The sequence below is a fragment of the Narcine bancroftii genome, chromosome 14 (assembly GCF_036971445.1).
Source record: "Narcine bancroftii isolate sNarBan1 chromosome 14, sNarBan1.hap1, whole genome shotgun sequence".
In the NCBI taxonomy this organism is placed as follows: domain Eukaryota; kingdom Metazoa; phylum Chordata; class Chondrichthyes; order Torpediniformes; family Narcinidae; genus Narcine; species Narcine bancroftii.
The window spans coordinates 6,490,558-6,512,634 of NC_091482.1; the positions used below are offsets into that span (position 1 = coordinate 6,490,558).

Here is a 22,077-nt window from a genome sequence, read left to right on the forward strand (position 1 = left end):
AGTAATCATCAGAATTTCCTTTGGTCCCTCCGTCAGCATTGGCCAGATGTTCCCAGACTTTATTCCCTCTTCTTTACTCCAAAGTGGCCAGAAAGTTGAGATTTTTAGAGACAAGGTCAAATTACATCCTCATTAGTATGAGTTCTTGAGTAGTTGTTGGTAGCAGAGATGAGAAGCTTGATCCTGATTACTTTGCCTTGATGGTTGGTGATCGTACTTTGTGTTATATCTCCCCATATGACCTTGTTGTCTTGTCTATCTGCTCAGGGTGGTTCTGCTTCTCTGCGGCCAAGCTTGGAGGCATATTGGTGAAGCAAATTGATTGAGAAAGGTTTTGAATTTCTGTAGCATCTTCCATGTGCATGGAGGCACAGTCAGTAGAACTGCGGCCTCATGGCACCAGAGACCACATTTCAATCCTTATTTTGGGCGCTGTCTGTGTAGAATTTGCATGTTCTCCCTGTAACTGTGAGGGTTTCTCTTGGATGTTGTATGCCCTGAGATGGGTGGGTTGGTAGGTTAATTTCCTGCTGTAAATCAGAATCAAGTTAATTGTCATGAACATTTGCTGTTCTGAAAAATTGCTTAAATTACAGTTCTGTAGAAAAAAATATTTAAAATTAATTAGTGCATAAATGTGAAAAAGAGTGAGGTGGTGTATATAGGTTAATTGCCCTTTCAGAAATCTGATGGCAGAGGGGAAGAAGCTGTTCTTGTAATGTTGGGTGTTTGTCTTCTGGCCCCTGAACTCCTTCCTGATGGTAGCTATGAGAAAAGGGCACGGCGTGGATGGTGAGCGTCCTTGATGAAACCGTTTTTGAGATTCTGCCTCTTATAAGATGTGAAGACTAATGCCCATGATAGCTGGCACTGGCTGAGTTTACGACCTCTGAGGCCTTTTCCTGTCCTGTGCATTGGTGCCTCCATACCAGACAGTAATGCAACTAGTCAGAATGCTCCCCATGTACACACAAGAGTCTTCAATTACATACCTAATCTCCTCATGAAGCATAGCTGCTGGCAAGCCTTCATGATTGCATCAACATGATGGCTCAGAGTAGTTCGGCAGGGATGTTGATAACCAGGAATTTGAAGGTCACCGCTGACCCCTCAATGAGGACTGGTTTGTGCCCCTCGAGTGCAAGTGGCTGGTAGAATCCAAGGGGAGTTGATAAGAATGTGGGGAGAATAAAATGGGTGGTTAGTGCAAATCAGTGGGCTGAAGGGCCTGCTTCCATGTATATATCACCCAACAACGTTGGGCCTCAAGCGAATGCATTTCAGTCTCTGAAATACTTTTGAGGTCTGCAGTCAAAGAAACATGGCTGCCAATTTGTATATAGGAAGCACCACAAAGAGCAAGAATTTTAATAAATATTGTAGTGCTGTTGGCTGAAGGACGTGGCCCCAATAGGAAGAGTTCCCCAGTTCTTTCAGTAGCAATGAGAGATACAATGATAAATCAAAAGTATGATTAAGAGTGATATTTTTGCAACACTCACTGAGAACCTCATTCTTGCGTCAACTTAGATTTTGTGGAGTGGGGCCTGGACTTCTGAAAAAATGCTGAAGGAGGCAAGACTCGACCCTCAATTTATTTTTAATCTCTGGTTATGGCCTCAGTCACGAGTTGAGGTTTATTTTTAGTTATTTTCAATGAGTTATTGATATTGGCCACACCAGATGTACCCCAGTTTCCCAATAAAATGCCTTAATTTCCCTGATAATGCAGAGTTATAATTTAATGTTTACTGGTTTCTAATAGTGTCTTGTTTGTACAAAGAGTGATGATAAATTTACTGTATTAGCAACCACAACTCAGAGCCACTGATCCAGAGACATGAGTTTGAATCCCGTCACGGTAACTGGGGAATTTAAATTTAAGCAATTAAATCTGGACCTGAAATTGGTTTCAGTTATTTGATGAACCATGAGATTTTCATTAAAAATCCGCCTCCTTCATTGAAATCCTTCAGGGAAAAATATCAGCTTTCCTTACCCAGTTGGTGAGTGACTACTTCCCTGGATCTGGAGCAATTAGTCATTGACAATAAATATTGGCTTTGCAAGTAATGTTCCCATCCTGTGATCGAATATATTACTAAAGTGCCAAAGGTACATGTGTTTATTTTATTAATTCTCTTTGAGGCTCTGCTTGAAACCATGCATGTCTCTGCATAGAATCACTCCCCGAAAGCCTCCGGATCATCTGAAGAGTTCAAGTCAGGAGTGTTAATAGAACCTTGCAGGTGGATGGGTAGATGCAGCAATGGCAATTTTTAAAGAATGTCCTCCCAGAACAAAGCACTTGGTTAATGAGTGCAGGAGTTTGATTTAATTTTAAAATGAGCATGGGTGGAATGGTCCCTTACTGTGGTGATTAACCAGCCTTTACAAATTAACTTACTTTACGCAGCCAGTCTTTCTGTGTTCCATCATTTTAACGTGTCTGATTGTAGAAAGAGCAAGCAGAATTAGTGTGCTGACTGCATAAACCCAATCCATGAAATTATCTGCTGCTCAGAAAAATGTGTATCAGGATCGCCTGTCACCAGCTTAATTATCATTCGAGATGCTGTAGGAACTCTGGGTCAAGTAGCATTCATGGCTAGAAGTGAATCTATGAAGAAGTGAATAGCATCACTTACTACCAAGATTCAGCAAACCCCGAGTCTGACACCACCAAATTGATGTTTTGGGTCAGAACCCTTTATCGAGACTAAAGTGAGGGATAATATCCAAGGTGAAAAGAACCTAGAGGGGGACCAAAAACTGTATAGGGTATTGGACAAAAGATGGGAAGGCTGAAGAGACCTATGGGAGGGGGATGAAAGTTGGAGAGAAAAGTAAGAGGTTATGTAACTTGATATACATGATATCACCACTTCCTAATTTAGTGTGGATGAAGGGTACCGACCTGAAACATCAGCCTGCTCAATTTGGTGAGGGCTTCACATCTTGGTGCTAATGGGGAAGAATTGAAGGGCTGGGAGTAAATGTAGATAGATATATATATAAAATTGTTGTGAGCACTCAGCCAGTAAGGCAGCATCTGTAGAAAGAGAGTGATTCTTGTTGGCTATTAGGGATTTGGGAATGTATAGCTACATCCAGAGATTCTTAAATTCAGGAACACATTTCTGTATGTACATAAATTTCTTTCGATTTAGTCTGAAGTCTAGGTATAAAAGAAGCACCATATTTTTCAGAAGAGCTTTTGGTGCTTTATAATGCTTGAGATTGTAGAGCATGTTTCTAAAGACCTATTGATATCAATACTTGCACAGATTAGTCAATGACGGGCCTGAGTTGTGGGAAGGCCAATTCTCCATTGTCTAATTTTTCTGAGTTCGATTGTAATGTGGAGTGCAGTGCAACTAATTTAGGTAATCTTGCAGAATATCCAAGATGCTTTGGGAATCAGATGACTGGATTAACACCAAGTAAAATGAAATGACATTTATGTAAAAAAAAAATGTGCCAGAGACATGTTCAAGATTTCTTTATTGTCATGTAATGTAAAGACAGTGCTGTTGGGAGAAATTGTCTCTTACAATCAGAGAAAAAGATGCAAAAGATTCCCCTCAGTCACCGAGTGTCCATGAATTCACCTCCAGTACTGCTGCAGAGTCCAGTCCAAATCATTTGTAGCATGAGCTTCAGATCCAAACCTCTGACACAATCAAAAACCTTTCAGTGCCTTTGGCACCAATACCTGCTATACCTTCAGCCAATTTCCAGCTGTCTGCCACCTGATGTGAATCTCTTGACCCCAGTTGCCCACAGCCTGCTTGAGTTCCTCGCTTCAGGTCGTCAACAGCCCACCGCCTGTGGTCTCCCTATCTTCTGGTGACTTGTGCTAGTTGTCTGCCACCCCTTGTGGTTGCTGCGAATCATAGTTTCCACCATCTTGTGGGCAGACCTTGTGATCACAGAATTTTTAAATAAAACTGCCAGCAGCTCCATTAACAGGCTATTTAAAGCCTGTACAGAGCTGACGGTAGTCGGTCTGGGCATTTGGAACCCGTCTCTGCTGCCTGCTCTCCGTGGGTCAGCACCAGCATGTGTTCACCTTCAGCTCACCGTTCACATTGACGATCAAGCATCTGTTCACATCAAACCTACAGTATTCCCATTTTATTCTCTCCTCATCCCCATTAATTTCACCCCAGGTTCTACCACTCACCTGCCCATTGATGCAGTTCACACGGACTAACTAACCTAGAACCTCAGGCATGTATAGAAATCGGAGCACTCACATAGAACCCACTTTCCTGAAAGGAAAACTTGCAAACTCCATACAGTCAGGACTGATCCTAGGCCACTGGAACTGTGAAACAAAGCTCTTTCTTGGTAGCTTTGAAATTTACCACACCCACAATGTTTAGTTGTTTGCCTCAGTTAAAATTTGGGATAGATCGCTGTCAAAGACTTGCAAGGGTATTTATTGTGGCCAAAGCTTTAATCCAGTGGCATAGGTGCTCTGTTGTTTGTAAGGAATTACTTAGGTGGGGGGGGGGGGGGGGTTGAGAACAGCTGTTTTAAACTATTCATTGAGATTTTTGTTGTTAAATAGCAACATTAAAGTGTGATCAGAAGTAGTGGAACACTATGTTGAAATTTTAGATTCAACGGGTAATGCAAATTATCTTACAATGGAAGCCAAGTATTTGTAAGTATCTGTTGGTTACAAATCCCGTTGAAGTGAATAGCATTGGTGTTGAGAACTTGTGTCAAGCCCACAAGACTGATCTCTTATTGTTTTTCCAGCTTTTGACAATGAGGGAAGAAATTCAGCGACTTCTGGTGCAGTTCAAGAATGAGCGTGGGGAGGTTCTTGGGTCACCTTTCGATGTGCCCATTGAAATCACACCAGACAAACTGCAACTTGTGTGCGATGTACTGCTGCCCAAGGTAAAAGTCTTTTCAGTACTTCAATATGTCTTGCAAAGCCCTTAGCACCCTGCAGTTGGTTGGTGATTGTGGCCTCAGCTGGCCAGAGAAAATAGGTGCGTCACCTGATTCGAGGACAGTTTCTTTCCCCTGTTATCAGACTCCTGAACGAAGCTCTTATTTGTAAAAGATGATCTTTTCATCTCATAAAACCCACCAATCACGACCCTTGCTCTATTTTAGTTGTACTTCAGATTCAGATTTATTGTCCAAGTACATACATACAGCCCTGAGATTTTTTTTCCTGTGGGCCAGGAAGAATTACCACTTACTGGTGGTGCAAAAGAAACTATTTAGTGTGCTCATGTAAACAAATAAAGAACTGTAAACACATAACAAATACAGAGAGAATTTAAAAAATAAATAAATAAACTGCAGAAGTAAGAGTTTTGCATGGGTCCCTGATTGAGTTTGTCGCTGAGGAGTCTGGGCAAAGTAATAGCGTACATTTTGTAAGGGGTTTGTACATACTCCCTGTGTCTGCATGAGTTTCCTCCAGGTACTCAGGTTTCCTTCCACTTCCAGGGGTTGTAGGTCAATTGGATATAATTGGGGAGCATGGGCTTGTGCACTGAAAGGGCCTGTTACCATGCTGTATGTCTAAATTAATTTTATTTTTTTTTAATGGTCTTGCCTGGATAGCACACAAAGCAATCTTTCCACTGCAACTTAGTACACATGAAAATAAGCATTTCAATTTTTTTTTTAAATGATATAGTGCCTTTCAATTAAGTCCTGAAGAAACTTACAGACAATAAAATATTTCACATGGCAGGCAAGTTGAGTTCTGAAAACTCAAACAAGTTACAACGTGATAATGAGCAGGTTATACCTATGTGCCACGAGAGGTCAAAAGACACAGAACAAAGGGGCACATGGTCCTTTATAGTTCTGCAGCCAGTATTGATGTCAATCACTCAGGGCAGACTGGGCCCCGTTGGCATCTATAGCCATTGGCTTGAAGTCAAGTTCAGGGGCTCAGCAGGGGTCAGCCGAAGTGATTCACCTGGCCCATTTGGGTGAAGGTCAGGGTTGAGTCCAGGCAGATTGTCAGGACTGCAGAACTTGGTAATTTAAGTGGTCCAATCGTAAGGGTCACCTTGATGGCTTGGGGTGAGTCTTGTCTTTCATTGACATACATTGTGTCCTCCAAATAGGAGCACGGCAGCACCACCCTGTGGTGGCTGCAGCCTCTCCATTACACACCGTGATAGAAGTTAAAACACAAAATTCTGGAGAAGTTCAATGGGTCAAACAGTGTCCTTTATGTAGCAAAGGCAAAGATACATAACTGATGTTTTGTGCTTGATCCCTTCATCAAAGAATGAGAAAACGCCAGCAAGCGTCAAAGCCTTTTTCATTGTCGATCATCTTGTGTTGCAGAGAGACAAAATATCATTGGGTTGAGTGTAAAAATAAACAGCCTTAATAGAATTTTCTTTTTGTCTTTTACCTTCAGGATGATCTGTTGCCTTTGGCTTTCTACGTGAATGAGACTGAGATAGTCACTTCGCTGGAAAAGACACTGCAAGAGCAGCAAGTGGAGACAGAAAAGATTATTGATATAATTTATCAACCACAAGCAGTGTTTCGGGTTCGGGCAGTGACACGGTGCACGAGCTCTTTGGAAGGACACACCGAGGCAGTTATTTCTGTGGCCTTTAGTCCTTCTGGAAGGCAAGTACCTCAAAGAATATAAAACTAAAAGTTTCTCTGATATGTTCACTTTAGTGACACTGTAAAGTACAAAACACTTTCTACGTGAATAAAATGTCTGTCCCTGGTTCAAAAAACTGGCAGAGATAAATTTAACATGTTGTGCAAGAGATACAGGAAAGGTTTAAGGAAGCAACTTTATCAGAATGCTGAGGTTGCAGGGCTGATGGAAACAATCAATTGGAGATTTCAAAAGGAGTTAAAGGAGGGAAATACGAAGGTAAATAACTGAAGTTGGGATAGAAGGAAAAGCGCAGAAGAATGCAGTCGAATGGATAGCTCTGTGGGGTGGGGGAGCCCATTTTGGCCTCAACGGCCCCAATAGTTATTGACCAGGACCGCTTTGAATCCAAATTGCCCTTAGTCTTGCATATCCTATATTGTGATGGTACAAAGTGAAAGAAAAACAAAGAACTTAAGCATGTCATACACTGCTTGAACTCCTTCATCATTCGCTAAATTCATAGCTGAACTTCACATCATCTCTGCTTTTGTCAAATTCATTTAACCTTGTTCTGAGCTATTGCTTCCCACTGTATAATATTGATATGACAACATTTAACTTTAGGGTTTATTCATGCATTTCTCTTGACTTCCTTGTTCCCATACCCAAGTGGTGTGTTGGGCATTTTAATCCTATGTGCTCAGCTAATGCATGCTGTCATTTCACTGATGTTGGATGATCTGACCTTCAACACTAAAGATAATGGCCTCTGTAGGGGCACCATTGGTGTGGCTATCCTCCAAGCTTATGTCATGGATTTTGTCAAGAATGTTCTAATGCTGTTATTCCACTGCAAACATCAACCTCATCAATCAAATAGTGTTGTTGGAGATGACGTATGATCGAATTGTCCAGCATAGAAATAGTCTGTTCGGCCCACTTCATCCTTCCGACCATGATGACTCTGTGTGCTAATCACGTTCGTCTTCATTAGATTCTTATCTCTTCATACACCTTTCTTAATCATTTAAACATTGTAAATGAGTAAAATAACAGAAATGCTGGAGGAACTCAGCTGGTCTCACAGGGTCCATATGATGCATTACCAACATTTTGGGCCTGAGCCCTTCCTCAAGGTATGAGTCAAAAAAGAGACAGATGATTATATATAGAAGGCTGGGGAAAAGGGGAAGGATGATTTGAAAAAAGAGTGGAAGTGTTTCACTCAAATATTGTAAACAAATCTGCCTTGTACACCTCTTCTGGTAATTTGTTCTAAATAGTCACCACCCTCAATCATGGGAAAGACTGATATTGCAACTCTAACACAGGCAATCTCATGTTGGAGGGAGGGTTGTTTGCCTAGGAAAGGCACATGCATCAAGAAATGAAAATTGGAAAATATAACGTGTTTTACTCTTCATGCAAATTCAAAGAGAATTACTTTTTAAGTTGTATCTCTAAATTTTAGGATGTGATTTGTGAATTTTGTAAGGGAGAATTTCCATTACTTGGAGGGCCATAACACAGCGGTTCCCCTTTACTCAAGGCCGCATCCCATTGAAGGCATGCAAACCAAGTGTCTTCTTTACTGCCCTATCCATTTGTGTCACCATTTTCAGGGAGAGATGGACTTGTACCCAAGGTCCCTTTGTACTTCAGTGTTCTTAAAGGAATCACGGTTAGCCTGTTACAATGCCAACGACCAGGGTCTGAACCTGGCACTGTCTGTAAGGAGTTTGGACGTTCTCCCCGTGTCTGCATGGGTTTCCTCCCACTGTTCAAAAACATTCCAAGGGTGTAGGTCATTTGGGAGTAATTGGGCAGCATAGAGGCTCATGGGACAAAAGGGCCTGTAACGTTCTGTATGTCTAAATTTAAAAATTAAGATCCTTGCTTTAATTCTTCATGTCCTGCTCAAATTCAACTTCCCAAGATGCATAACCATACCATTGAAAGTGATTACATTTTAGATGTGATTGGAAGGATAGATGATGAAGGGATCCTTTAGTTAGCTGGAGAATCTCACACCAAGGGTTGTAACCTGATTGAGAACTGAGATGAGAAGAAATGTTTTCCTTCAGAGGAGCCTTTAGAGTGATTTTCTTCATATACCATTAGATGACATGTTTGGTCTTTCAGTAAATTTTTGGATACTGAGAGTAACAAGGGGATGGGCATAGAGGTAAAGATCCCAAGATTGAATGGCAATGCCACTGAAATTCCTCTGAAGAATACCAGGAAGTATTTAAGATTCTGTGATTTTATTTTGTAAATGTTGTTGTCTTTATTTCCTGTTCTGTAAAAATAATTGAAACAAGCTAAAAAAAAAATATGGGTGTTTACTTCCTTGTTTGATGAATTCTCTGCTCACCCAGCTTGATGATAATGTGGCTGCTGGCCAGTTGTGAACCTCCTAAACTGCCACAAAGGTCAAGGTCATTGCCACAGAGATTGATAGAAATTTAAAGATTCCGTTGGTGCTTTGTTAATAGAATATATTGTTTTGGTGATATAATGAATGTATTAACTGAATGGCTCTATATATGCAAAGAAAGACATGTACTTAATGTATTGTATTGCCCTCTATTTTATAAACAAAATTTATTTTTTGAGATATAAAGAGAATTGATAGCTACTTATGGCCTTTCTTAATGATCAGTGGTAAGTTCGTTGATTGTACAGAATTTTAGTTCATGCTATTTTGCTGACTGTACTGTTGGATTATTGCTAATGGTTTATTGTGCACAACACTGACCCCATGTTTCTGTCTTTACAGGTATCTCGCAAGTGGATCGGGAGACACCACAGTGCGGTTCTGGGATTTGTCGACAGAAACTCCACACTTCACAGCCAAAGGTAAGTTTGTGCTGAATATGTGAATGTTATGTTTCCTATAGAAACAATGAAGTCTGCAGACTCTGTGATTGTAGTTAATACTCAAAAGTCCTGGAGAAACTCAGCAGGACCCACAGCGTCCATAGGAGACAAAGATATATAAGCCACATTGACAAAATGCTGCAATTCACCCTGGGAACACAAAGCAATAAGTTGAGCGCCCCTTCAAAGATTTCAGTTAACTAGTACAGGTACACGATCCTTTATCCGGACATCTAAAATCTGGAAAACTGCGAAATCCAGTAAGTGGGGAGAGAGGTGGCCAGTGCTTGGGGGAGGTGGCTGGGGTGACTGGAAGGGGGTGGGGGTAGATACAGCAGCACAATTCAGGTGGGCTTTCCAAAATCTGGAAAAATCCAAAATTCGGAACACACTGTCCCGCAAGGATTCCCGATAAAGGATCATGTACCTGTTCAAGAGAGACTGGATAGTTCTAAAAATGCAATGTTGGAGAAACTCACCAGCTCAAACAGTGTACTGTATCTAGCAAAGATAAAGATACATAACTGATATTTTACGCTTATCCCTAATTATTTTATTCCATTCGCCAGCCATTTAACTTGGATATCTCTTTGACACTGAGTATGTTCCCCACTAATGAGGGACGTAATTTCACTTTTGTCCAAATTTATTTTATAGCCCAACACTTTCCCAAATTCTTCTAATCTTAAATATAATTTACATAACGAACATACTGGCTCTGTCAAACAAATCAAAACATCATCAGCAAATAAAATAATCTTATATTCCTCTCTGTTAACTTTAAATCCCTTAATATCAGGATCAGATCAAATCAATTCTGCAAGTTCTATTGCTGGTGATAATGGATATCCTTGTCTACTCGATCTAGTTAATTGAAATGGTGCAGAAACCTTCCCATTTGTAACAACTTTAGATCCAATTTGCAAATAACTGTCCCAAACCAAATCTTTCCAACACCTTAAACAAGAAGTCCCATTCTAATCCATCAAATGCCTTTTCCATGTCTAAAGCCCCTGCCACACTTAAATCTCTCTTTTGTGCCAAATGTATTTTACTAAGTAGTCTAGTTACATTATCCGCAGACTGTGTCTTTTTTACAAACCCTGTCTGATCCATATTAGCTTCGATAAAAATTTCATCAGCCTCGTCGCAAAATTTTTTTCAATAATCTTATAAACTGCATTCAACAATGAGATAGGGCTAAATGACAATGGTTTTAAAGGATCCTTTTTTTTTGTTATTATCACTGTAGAAAAAGATTCTGGGAGAGTCTACATTTCTGCTGCCTGACCTAATACCTTCATAGAAGGAAGGCTCAACAAGTCTTTAAATTCTTTATAAAACTCAAACAGGAAACCATTTTCTCCTGGAGACTTATTGCTTTGTAATGAGCTCAATGCCTCCCTCACTTCTGTTAGGATGAAGGGGGCACTCAGTTCTACTTGTTCTTCCAAACTTAACATTGGTAACCTTATTTGTGATTTTAAAAAGTTTTCTGTTTCTCCAGCATTGTCTTTTTACTTCTATCACGGTGTCTGCAGACCTTTGTGTTTTACTGCTCAACTGGATAGCTCGCTTGATTTAGTAAAGGTATTAAACCTCAATCCAATACTTGGATGGCCTTGATCACACTGAGTGTTTTAAGTGGGTTTCTTTGATACATACATTCACATCTGCATTGCTGACGTGCAATTCACCTCCTGCTTTCTAACAAATCGCCCACTTTGTCTTTTTGAACTCATTCCATCCAGACATTCTTCTTCTTTGGCTTGGCTTCGCGGACGAAGATTTATGGAGGGGTAATGTCCACGTCAGCTGCAGGCTCGTTTGTGGCTGACAAGTCCGATGCGGGAAGGCAGACACGGTTGCAGGGGAAAATTGGTGGGTTGGGGTTGGGTGTTGGGTTTTTCCTCCTTTGTCTTTTGTCAGTGAGGTGGGCTCTGCGGTCTTCTTCAAAGGAGGTTGCTGCCTGCCAAACTGTGAGGCACCAAGATGCACGGTTTGAGGCGAGATCAACCCACTGGTGGTGGTCAATGTGGCAGGCACCAAGAGATTTCTTTAGGCAGTCCTTGTACCTCTTCTTTGGTGCACCTCTGTCACGGTGGCCAGTGGAGAGCTCGCCATAGAACACGATCTTGGGAAGGCAATGGACCTCCATTCTGGAGACGTGACCTGCCCAGTGCAGTTGGATCTTCAGCAGCGTGGATTCGATGCTGTCGGCCTCTGCCATCTCAAGTACTTCAATGTTAGGGATGAAGTCACTCCAATGAATGTTGAGGATGGAGCGGAGACAACGTTGGTGGAACCATACGTACAATATACAGTAGAGATGCACTGAAACTCTATATTGCTGCCAGCCACACAGGTATGGAAGATATCCCAAAAGTATAAAATAAATTACCACAATGTGCCAAGGAAGGAAAAGGATATTAAATATATTTTATAAGTAAATATAAAATATTCATAGTTGCAGCTAGTGCAAGAAAAACAGTGATTTTCCAATAGTGCAGATCTTCTCATGGTCCTGTAACAGTTTAGGTTTAGGGAAGGATGGGGAAGTTCAAGAACCTAATAGTTATTTGGAAAAAAACTGTTCTTGACCTTCTTCCTGAAGGGAGCAGCAAGATTCTGACCAAGTGATGGGGGTCTTTTATGATGTTGGCTGTCCTTTTGAGGCAGATGTCTTCAATGGATGGATGGGAGGTTGGTGCTTGTGATGGCCCTGGTTACGCGTCACTTTCTATAGCTTTCAGGTTTCGAGGCCATGTTGCAGCCAGTTGATGTACTCTACGAATGCATCCCCGCACAGGCTTTATCATGAACGTGCCTCTGCGCGCTCCTCTGTGAACGCAACCCTGCACATGTATAAAGACATGTTTCTGTGTACTTGTGTCTTCAGCTCAACTCCTGGCTGGTTAAGATGCAACTCCTGCTGGCCTTGCCATCAATGAATGTTCTTCCCTAATTTGCCCACTGCAGTTTCTACATAACAACAGAGGCCATAGTTCAGTACTGTATAGGTTTTGACTGTAAGTGCTTTGAAAAAAATTTGAAATGGCACATCTCTGGTTCCTGATTATAGAATAAAATAAATAAATGACAAGCCCAGAACAACAGATGGCGTACTTCTTCCACTTGGGGCAGAAGCATCTGATGGAGAGAGAGTTTCAATCTGCATCAAACAGAACTGTATATATTTAAGAAGAAAAATGTCTGTATGTATCTTGGTCAATATGGTTTATAGTGTGAAAAAAAAACAGAACTGCAGTCCAGCTGAGAATACTTGATGTGCAGGGAAATGCTGAGCATCCCAGTACTGACTTCACTGTGACGGTCAAACATCAAGTTAATTGGAAGAAGCTGATTGGTGCTGTATTGAGTTAGCTGAGGATCCACGGGTGGAATGTAGACCTCCAAGCCTGAGGTTGCAGTTTCACATCTGCTTTGGAGATTTGAGGGCACAGTGTACGTTAGCATGGTGCTGAAGTCTTGCCTTTTGTCTGAGACGTCAAACTTTAGCTCCAACCTTCTCAGTGGATATAAAATTTTGGCATTCCAGTATTTACCCACTCCGCCGATATCAAAAAAAATTGGGCTATTCTGCCATCATTACGCTGCTGTTTGTTGGAACTTGCTGTGCGAAAATGGGATATCACCATTTTTAGATTGCAGCAGTATCAACACTTAACAAGTTTCATCTTTTTGTCACAAATATACCAAATACAGTGAAAGGGATTCTTCCATGAGCAGTCTTAACAGGTCAACAAATGGAGCTCTACAAATGGAAGGATGGCAGCACAGTTACAGAGTACCAAGTTACAAGGAGAAAGATCCATTGGTACAAAGCAAGGGCAGCTTGAGAACATTGTTGTGGGGTTCATTCAGGCGCCTGATGGCTGCAGTGGAAGAAACTGTCAACGTGTTTGCAGTGAATTTCATTTCTTTTGTCAGGTCACAAGCACTGGGTATTGAGCATAGCCTGGTCTCCTGATGGGAAAAGGCTAGCATCTGGGTGCAAGAATAGTCAGGTATTTAAATCTTAAAACTTCCTTGTTTATATTTATAAGTTTATTTTGTTTATTCTCTGCTCATCTTGTTCTGTTTGAAACCTCTTGCCTCACATCCAAACTCTCCCCATGTCATTCTGGAAAAGGGACATAATGTAGCACAAGATACTGGTAAAACTTTTTGAGAATGGGTGAGGGAAATATATTTTTTCACCTGCATACTTTTTACTTAATGTCATTAAATTATTCTATTCCCTTGAGGATCAGCGTTCCCAGAGAAGCAGCCGTAGGTGGAACAATATGGCTTGCCATACGTTGCCTGCAAAAGCCAGTTGAAATGCGGGGAATCTTTACACCAAGTTGTGTTTGAGGCATTGCCAGCATGTGGATGTTTTTTATATATATGAAGTCGAATGTTTTTCCTGGGTAAATTCATATGTTGCCTGTGTCATTTCAGATATTCCTATGGGATCCCAGCACAGGAAAGCAAATTGGCAGTGTTTTGACAGGACACTCCAAGTGGATTACGTATCTCTGCTGGGAACCGCTGCATGTGTGAGTGAATAATTCATAAAAGGGATCTGAGGCCAGCATCACAATGCCACAGTGACATAGAGCATAGAAACAGCCCTTTGGCCCACTGTATCTGCCAATCCAAAATGTTGACTGACCATTTCTCTCCTTAGATGCTGCCTGACCTGCAGAGTCCCTCGACCTTCTCTGTGCTTGTTGGATTCTTGTTTCTCTCTTCTGCCCACCATGGTTATCTGTACTAATCCTGCTTTCCTGTATGAATTTCATATCAAGGCTCATTCAAGTACTAGTCTAGATACCAATTGATTTATGTTACTGTTCCTGGCCCCACCACCTCATTCCAGAAACCAGTGACTCTGTGTGAAAAATTTACCTCTCCGATCTTTTTTAAATATTGTCCCTATCACCTTAATGCTCTCAATTTTCTACCATGGAAAACGGACACTGGTTATCTATCCTAACTAGACCTCTAATAAATATGTATACTTCAAACATGAGGCCCCTCAGCCTCCTTCGTTCTGGGGAAAATAAACCTCTATTTATCTTTCCTGATAGCTCTGCTGTCCTGCTGCCAGCCTGACTGAGCAAGTTCATGCAAAAAGCTTTACAATCAAAGAGTGAATTTTGATGTGTGCTACATTATAGAAAGTGTGGAGCATAAATTGTTTTTAGACAGTATTTTAAATATTGTAAGAGGTCTTGCAGTGCCTCAGGCATGGTCAGCACAGAGGTTAACACAACAATTACAGCGCCAGTGGCCAGGGTTCTAATCCGGTGTTGTTTGTAAGGATTTTGTGTTCTCCCTGTATCTGCGTGGATTTCCTCTGGGTGGTCCAGTTTCCTCCTGATGTTCAGAATGTGCAGGGGATTGTAAGTTAATTGTGCAGTATGGGCTTGTGGGCTGAAAGGGCCTGTTACTGTGCTGTATGTTTAATAAAATATCACACTGATTCACTTAAGGATATTTTTGGACGGGTGACCTGTAACTTGGTTAAAGATGTAAAAAAAATTTTTTTATTTTTCACACTATGAACCATTCTGACCAAAATACACACAAACATTTCCCTCTTGAATATACAGTGTCATTTTCTCCCCTTTCCCCTCCTCCCTTCCCTTCCTCCTTCACCCCCCCCCCCCCCCCACTCACTCAATGTTCAACATATACGATACATTGAACCCATTAAACAATGTCATCACTCAATGAAAATAAACAAGAAATTTGTGTCTTCTACTTTTACATACTGGGTCAGTTCATTTCATTTTCTTCTCCTTCTGTCATTTTAGGGGGTGGAGGTCCGCGGTAGGACTTCTCTGTTGTGTTCCATGTATGGTTCCCAAATTTGTTCAAATACTGTGATGTTATTTCTTAAATTATATTTTCCAATGGAATACATTTATTCATTTCTATGTACCATTGCTGTATTCTCAGGCTCTCTTCTGATTTCCAGGTTGACATAATACATTTTTTTGCTACAGCTAAGGCTTTCATAATAAATCTTTTTTGTGCTCCATCCAAATCAAGTCCAAGTTCTTTACTTCTTATATTACTTAGAAATTTGAAGCAAGTTGAGGAGATTTATTTTTCTTAAATATTTGCCAATAAGGGTTTGTGATTGGCCTTTCTAATGAAGCACTGTTTCCTTCTTGTGTTGCCAGGAATCCACAGTGCCGTAACCTGGCAAGTGCATCAAAGGATTGCAGTGTCCGGATATGGGACACGTTGCTGGGACATTGCGATAAAATCCTGACTGGGCACACGCAGTCAGTGACCTGTGTGAAATGGGGCGGCGATGGCCTTCTCTATTCCTCATCACAGGACAGGACCATAAAAGTGTGGAGGGCCGAAGATGTATGTAATAACACCTGAGCAATGTACGACAGAACTATCAGCTGTCATTCACCTTGATACTAATATTGTCGAGTTGATCAAGTTTTACTCTCTCCTCAAATGCTGCTGAACGTTCTTTTATGTTCCAGCAACAGCGTATCTCAGATCTTTTTGTGTTTCCTTCTCCCTCTTTGTCTCTCATTGTCACCCCCTTGGGAGCTCGCACAATTATGGCAAGATTGGAAATGTAGACTGAATGATAATCTTGGCTGAAGAGATGATGTATGTTCCTGTACAGCCTGGCACATCGCTGGGTGCCTTTGGTTTTCAACTTCAAAACAGGCTGTCAACTGGAAGCAACATCCTTAATTATCTTTGCAGGAATCTGGTACAACGTCATCAGCTTGAAGCAAATACATCTTCGCTGTAAGAATCAGTCTTTATGAGGTGGCTATTTTAATACAGAAATTTTAATTTAATTTAGACATATAACATGGTGAAAAGCCTTTCCGGCCCATGAGCCCATGCCACCCAAATACCCTAATTAACTTACAAACCCCATTCATTTTTAAGGGTGGAAGGAAACCGGAGAAAACCCACACAGACCTGGGAAGAATGTATAAACTCTTTATAGACAGCGCTGGGTTCGACCTGGGTTGCTGGCACTATAATAATATGAACTCCTTTAGTTTCCACATTCATAACAAACCGATATTGGTTTTTATGCTCTCACCACATTCATAACACCTGCAAATACATCTGTATGTTATTTTTCTCACTCACTTTTATCTCGTCTCTCCTTGCGTACCCCGTATTCCATTTGGAAGTGAGTTTCAGTTTCTGACCAGTTTCTTGCCAGGGATATTTCTCCTGGTTAGGATTTATTGGTGGTTACCTTCTGTCTGTAAGCAGTAGCTTATGACATCCCCACAAATGCACAAAGCATCTCCTACCCTGTCAAATCCCTTGGTGATATTGAAGGCCTTACTTGAGTCCTTTTAGTCTCATGGCATGTCATTTCACTCTGAACATGAATTTCCTAATCATCTGATCTGATCTGTTTTTAAGGTTAATCCTCTGGGAGCTGACATTCGGGGTGTTTTGTGGTGAAATAAGGAATGCTTGTAGTCAGACTGCACATATTGTAATCAGTTGAGAGTTAAGCAAGGAACAGGCCCTTCACTACATCTCGTCCATGCTGACCAAGTGGTCATTCTGGACGAGTACCATTTACCTGCATTTGGTCTATTTCCTTCTAAACCCTTCTTCTCCAAATACAATAAAAAACCCTCTTGTTCGGAATTCAGGCAACCAGCATAAAAATCACGGAAAATAAATAGGTTAAAAAAAAAATAGAAGTTTAAAATTAGGATGGGTTAGCATTAATTCTCCATTCACGCAACACACAATCTCGAGCAACTGGAAAATTCATTTATCTGACAGCTGCTAATCCCCATAAGTGCTGGATAACCAGATACTGTATCTGTCTTATTGCCCTTTGGCCCAAATGTACTCATTTCCACAACTTTTATCTGACAGCTCGTTCCAAATGTGAACTACGCTCATTTCCTTCTTAATTCTCTCCCATCTGATCTTAGACCTATGCCCTCTCAGATCATTCATCATGGAGTAAAGATACAGCATATCCAATCTTTCCCTATAACTCAAGCCCTCAAGACGTAATAACATCCTGTTAAATCTCTTCTGCACCCTTTACAGCTTACGGCTGGTCGACCAAGACTGCACACAGTACTCCAAGTGTGGACTCGTACAATCGAGCAAGTGTGAGCTTGATTGTAATGACGATTGCCTTGCATGACAATTGAGTAGATGACTGCAAATCTATTTCACTTGTGTTAAAGTCTTGGTAACCTTTTTATGTTACTTTAAGAAGTAACTATTTCTATGGTCTGTTTCAGGGAGTCATGTGCAGAACGCTGCAGGGTCATGCACACTGGGTGAATACAATGGCACTGAGTACAGACTACGTGCTGCGAACTGGAGCTTTTAGACCAGCTGAAGCTACCATTGTTCCCCAAGACATGAATGATTCTTGTGAGTGATCCTTGCTGACTTTCCTCAGTGTTTTAACCAATGTTGGTATTGAGATTTAGTTAAAAACCATTGCCATCTCTGTGCTCTCTTAGCCGTGACTCGGTTGAGTAGCAGTCTTGCTTCAGAATTGGAAAGTTGTTGGTTTAAGAGATCTGAACACAGATGTGCTGATGTCGTCTGTGTGGTACAGCAACATTTTGATGAGACTTGGACCAGGCCGCTCTTGGCAGATGGATGAAAAGATCCCATGACACAATTTTGAAGAGGAGGTGTTTCCCATGAATAAGCAAATATTTATGTTTAAATCAAATTCAAAAAAATCCAGGGCATACAGTTATTGGTATTTGTGAGAACTTGTATAAATTTACTGCTAATTTCCTGCTGGGTAAGTCATGAGTCATAAATGCTCTCTGTAACTGTATACCTTTTTTACTGCAACTATTTTGTAATGTTATTTCACAGAAACAATTAAAAACATTTGATATGTTATTGCATATTAAAAACAAGTTTTGCATGTTGACGTAGAGCCTGACATTTGCAGCCAGTTTCAGTTGGTCTGCAAACTAATGATGTTTGCCAGTTAACGTTGCTCAAATCTCATTAGTGGAGCTTAAATCCATAATGTTTTGACTTTGTTGGTTCTTAAATGGCGGCGCTACTGGAGGCGCTGTTGTAATACTACCATTTGCATTGATCTGCAGAGAGCAAGGAGTGGCGATACTCCACTCCTCCGTCGGCTTCTACCGCCCTGTCCAACTACCGACGGCCCCGTACAGGCTTTAAGTGGCCTGTTAAAGGAGCCAACGGGGCTCTAGGGGATGGTGATTACTGTGGCAGCCAGTGTGGGAGCCTGCAGCTGAAGAACACATAGGCAGCTGGCTATTGGTGACTGAGGTCATAGGACTCACACCAGGCTGTGACTGCTGAAGACTGGCTGGAGACTGCCTGAACCATCACCAGGTATTGGAACCGAGATGCGAGAGAGGACAAGGGTACTGTACTGAAGGCATCCTGATCGTGTCGGAGATTTGAATCTGGACTTCGGATTGCCGATGGTTTGGACTGAAGTCTGTGGCTGCTGGAGCACTGGAGGCAAATCCACGGTCATAGTTACAGGGTTAGTGATTGACAAAGTAGCACCACGATGAAAATCAATTCCTTCTGCCAAAGGGTTGTGAATATTTGGAGTTCTCAGCCCATACAACCTTATAGCACAGAAAACAGTCTGTGCCGAACTATTGTTCTGCCTGGTCCCCCAAGAGCAGTGGATGTCTCCAAGACTGATATTGATACAAGTTGATAAAAGAATCGGGATATACAAGGGTTTGATGCAAGAGTGTGGAAAGTCACGGTCACAGGGGAACAGATTTGAAGGGTTTAAATTTTAAATTTAGACGTACGGCATGGTTAAAAAAAACCTTTCAGACCAAGAGCCCATGCTGCCCAATGACACCCAATTGATCTAAATCCCCTAATACATTTTTGAATGGTGCAGGCGCATGGAGAACGTACATACTCCTTATAGACGGTGTGGGATTCAAACCCCGGTCCTGATTGCTGGCACTGTGAGTATTGCGCTAACCACCGTGCCACCCAGGTTGTGTGACCTATTCCTTTTTTTTCTACGTTTTGACCAAATACAATAGTATATTAAATGTTTTTAATTGTTTCTGTGAAATATCTTTGGATCTCTTGTGAAATTCAAAAATCTATATAAAAATACGATGTTGAGCCGGCATTGACCTTGTTTATAAAGCAGCCAAAGCCGGAAATATGTCCCTTCCCCCTTTTCACAAGATGTGCTAAATATAATCCAAGGTAGTGAGGTCATACAGTGAACTAGAAAACAATGCAGGTGGGAGGCTCTTTCCATGCGCATTAAAATTCTTGTAAATTAATTTGGAAGACCTACATTGTTGCTCACTAAGTGGCCGACAACCACATAAAAATCCATCCATGAAGATATTCTTATTGGTTTATTTTGCAGTGGAAGAACTGAAGCACAAAGCTTTACAAAGATATCAGCACACAAAGGTAAAAGACCAAAATGAAAGTTCAAAGCGATTGATTGCTGAATCCTGCACTGGGTGTTCTGACATTTAAGTTTCATTTGATTTGTTCAGCACTTGGCTGTGAGTTAAAAATGAAGCTGAACAGAAGTGGAGGCTAACGTGAAGCTGTACATTTGTAATTAGATGTGAGGCGTGTTCCCCAGGGTGCTACCAGGAGCTCAGCTTTTCATCATTATTTATCTATCTCAGGCTGAGAGGAGGAGAGAAAAGTCCATCTCAGGCTGAGAGGACTCCTCATCATCGACATTTGGCTCAAAAGCAAGAGTAGCGATTTTAATAAAAATATACCAATAATAATGGAAGAGGCACTGACTGACCAAACCAGAAGATTTGGACATGTACATTGTTACCTTCAGTGCATCAATACTGCAGTTGGGCACCTGAGGAAAACTTGTCTGCTGGACAGCAGTGATCCATGCCTTCCTGCATGTTCCTGAATTTGCTGCAGGCACTACAAAGTCTCCATGAAGTCTTCCAAAGCTGAAGTGATCAAATATCAGTGTTTCCCCCTCCCACGACAACCCCCTCAGCATCAATATCCTCTCCCAGGACAACCTCCTGACCATCAGTATCCCTCCCTGAATAACCTCCTCAGCATCAGTATCTCCTCCCAGAACAACATCCTGAGCATTGTGACCTTAATAACTTTTAGATGCCACCCCATGGCACATTATTTGCATGACCAACCACAATCTCCTGAAACAGACATTTTTATATTATTTTTATATTCCCTTACAATATAGGAGGCCATTTGACCCATCAATTTCATGTTGCCTCTCAGAGTAAAACAGTGCTTTCATTCCCCATTTATTTCCCTGTTATTTATTCTCTCTCATGCCCAATGACCCCAACTAATTCCACTATTAGCAGGTCTGCACTAGGGGTCATTAACCTACCAGCCACCTCATCTTTGGGGGAAAACCCCGGTGTTCACGTTGAGATGATGCCCGGGGACAGGATTGAGCCCGAGTCTGCGAGACAGCAGCACTGCCTGCAGTGTCGATGTGCCAGAGCTGTTCCAAATCCTGCTGGAGGTTACCAAGTGGACAGAGAATGTGCCCTCGTCGCCATCTCCACAACTGCACCTGAATCGCTGGAGCGGCATCACGAGTGGGTGTTGGGTTTCACTTCACCAAAAGATTGGTGAAGTTATTGAGTTACTTCTGCCCAGTCTTGTGTTCTTGCATGAGAGACCGAGAGGAGCTGAGTGATTATGTCCTTTCCTCAACAGCCAATTGGAATGGTGGGAATGGTGGGAATCAAAGACAAATACCTGTGCCAGAGTTGGATCGTTTGGTCAGAATCCACTTCTTTGATGTTGATTTCTGTAATGGCACGCTGATCCTAATGAAAATAAAAACTCTCACTGCTGCAGAAACTCACCAGGTCAAACAGTGCCCTTTCGCAAGAATAAAGATGAATAAGCAATGTTTTGGCCTTGAGCCCTTCTTCAAGGAGATACAAGGTATACTGTTTGACAACCTGAGTTTTGCCAGCATTGCATTTTTACTTCAATCGCTGTGTCTGCAGGCATTCATGTTTTACTTTTGATCCTAATGAGCTGGTTTTCCTTTCAGGACCAGGGCCACGAAAGGCTGGTATCAGGATCAGATGACTTCACACTTTTCCTCTGGAATCCTGCAGAGAACAAGAAGCCTTTAGCCCGAATGACTGGCCACCAGGCTCTCATTAATGAAGTGTGTTTCTCCCCTGACACCAGGCTTATTGCCAGCGCTTCATTTGACAAGTCAGTGAAACTGTGGGATGGCAGGACGGGCAAGTAAGTTTTTATTTATTAACAGATGGGATTTGGGTGCAGCTGGCAAAGCCAACATGAATTGTCCATCCTCAGTTAACTTGGTGTAGTTAGTGTAGTGGCGTGGCTTGCTGCAGTTGTATCAAAGGAGGTTAAGAATGAACCAATCTACTGTGGGACAGGAATCAATTAGAGAATGGGTGTGGAGGGAAGTTCCTTTCATGGAGGAAATCGTTGAACTTACTTGGTTTTGCTGCTACAGTGGAAATCCGGAAATCCAGACTGCTCAGCGATTGGATCAGTCCAAATTTTTGGATTTTCCAGATTCTCGA

The 22,077-nt window shown here is 41.6% G+C and overlaps 1 protein-coding gene across 3 annotated transcripts in view; it reads left to right on the top strand.

Moving 5' to 3' along the window:
• nle1 (notchless homolog 1 (Drosophila)) overlaps positions 1-22,077 on the top strand; it is a 28,552-nt gene that overhangs the window by 3,435 nt on the left and 3,040 nt on the right. For all 3 annotated transcript variants that reach the window (XM_069911508.1, XM_069911507.1, XM_069911506.1), the window contains exons 2-10: positions 4,771-4,914; positions 6,413-6,630; positions 9,393-9,472; positions 13,445-13,521; positions 13,958-14,055; positions 15,691-15,883; positions 17,782-17,917; positions 19,905-19,951; positions 21,567-21,769. In XM_069911508.1, coding sequence (XP_069767609.1) covers positions 4,780-4,914; positions 6,413-6,630; positions 9,393-9,472; positions 13,445-13,521; positions 13,958-14,055; positions 15,691-15,883; positions 17,782-17,917; positions 19,905-19,951; positions 21,567-21,769 — 1,187 coding nt within the window. In that variant the 5' untranslated portion in view covers positions 4,771-4,779. The remainder of the gene's footprint in view (positions 1-4,770; positions 4,915-6,412; positions 6,631-9,392; positions 9,473-13,444; positions 13,522-13,957; positions 14,056-15,690; positions 15,884-17,781; positions 17,918-19,904; positions 19,952-21,566; positions 21,770-22,077) is intronic.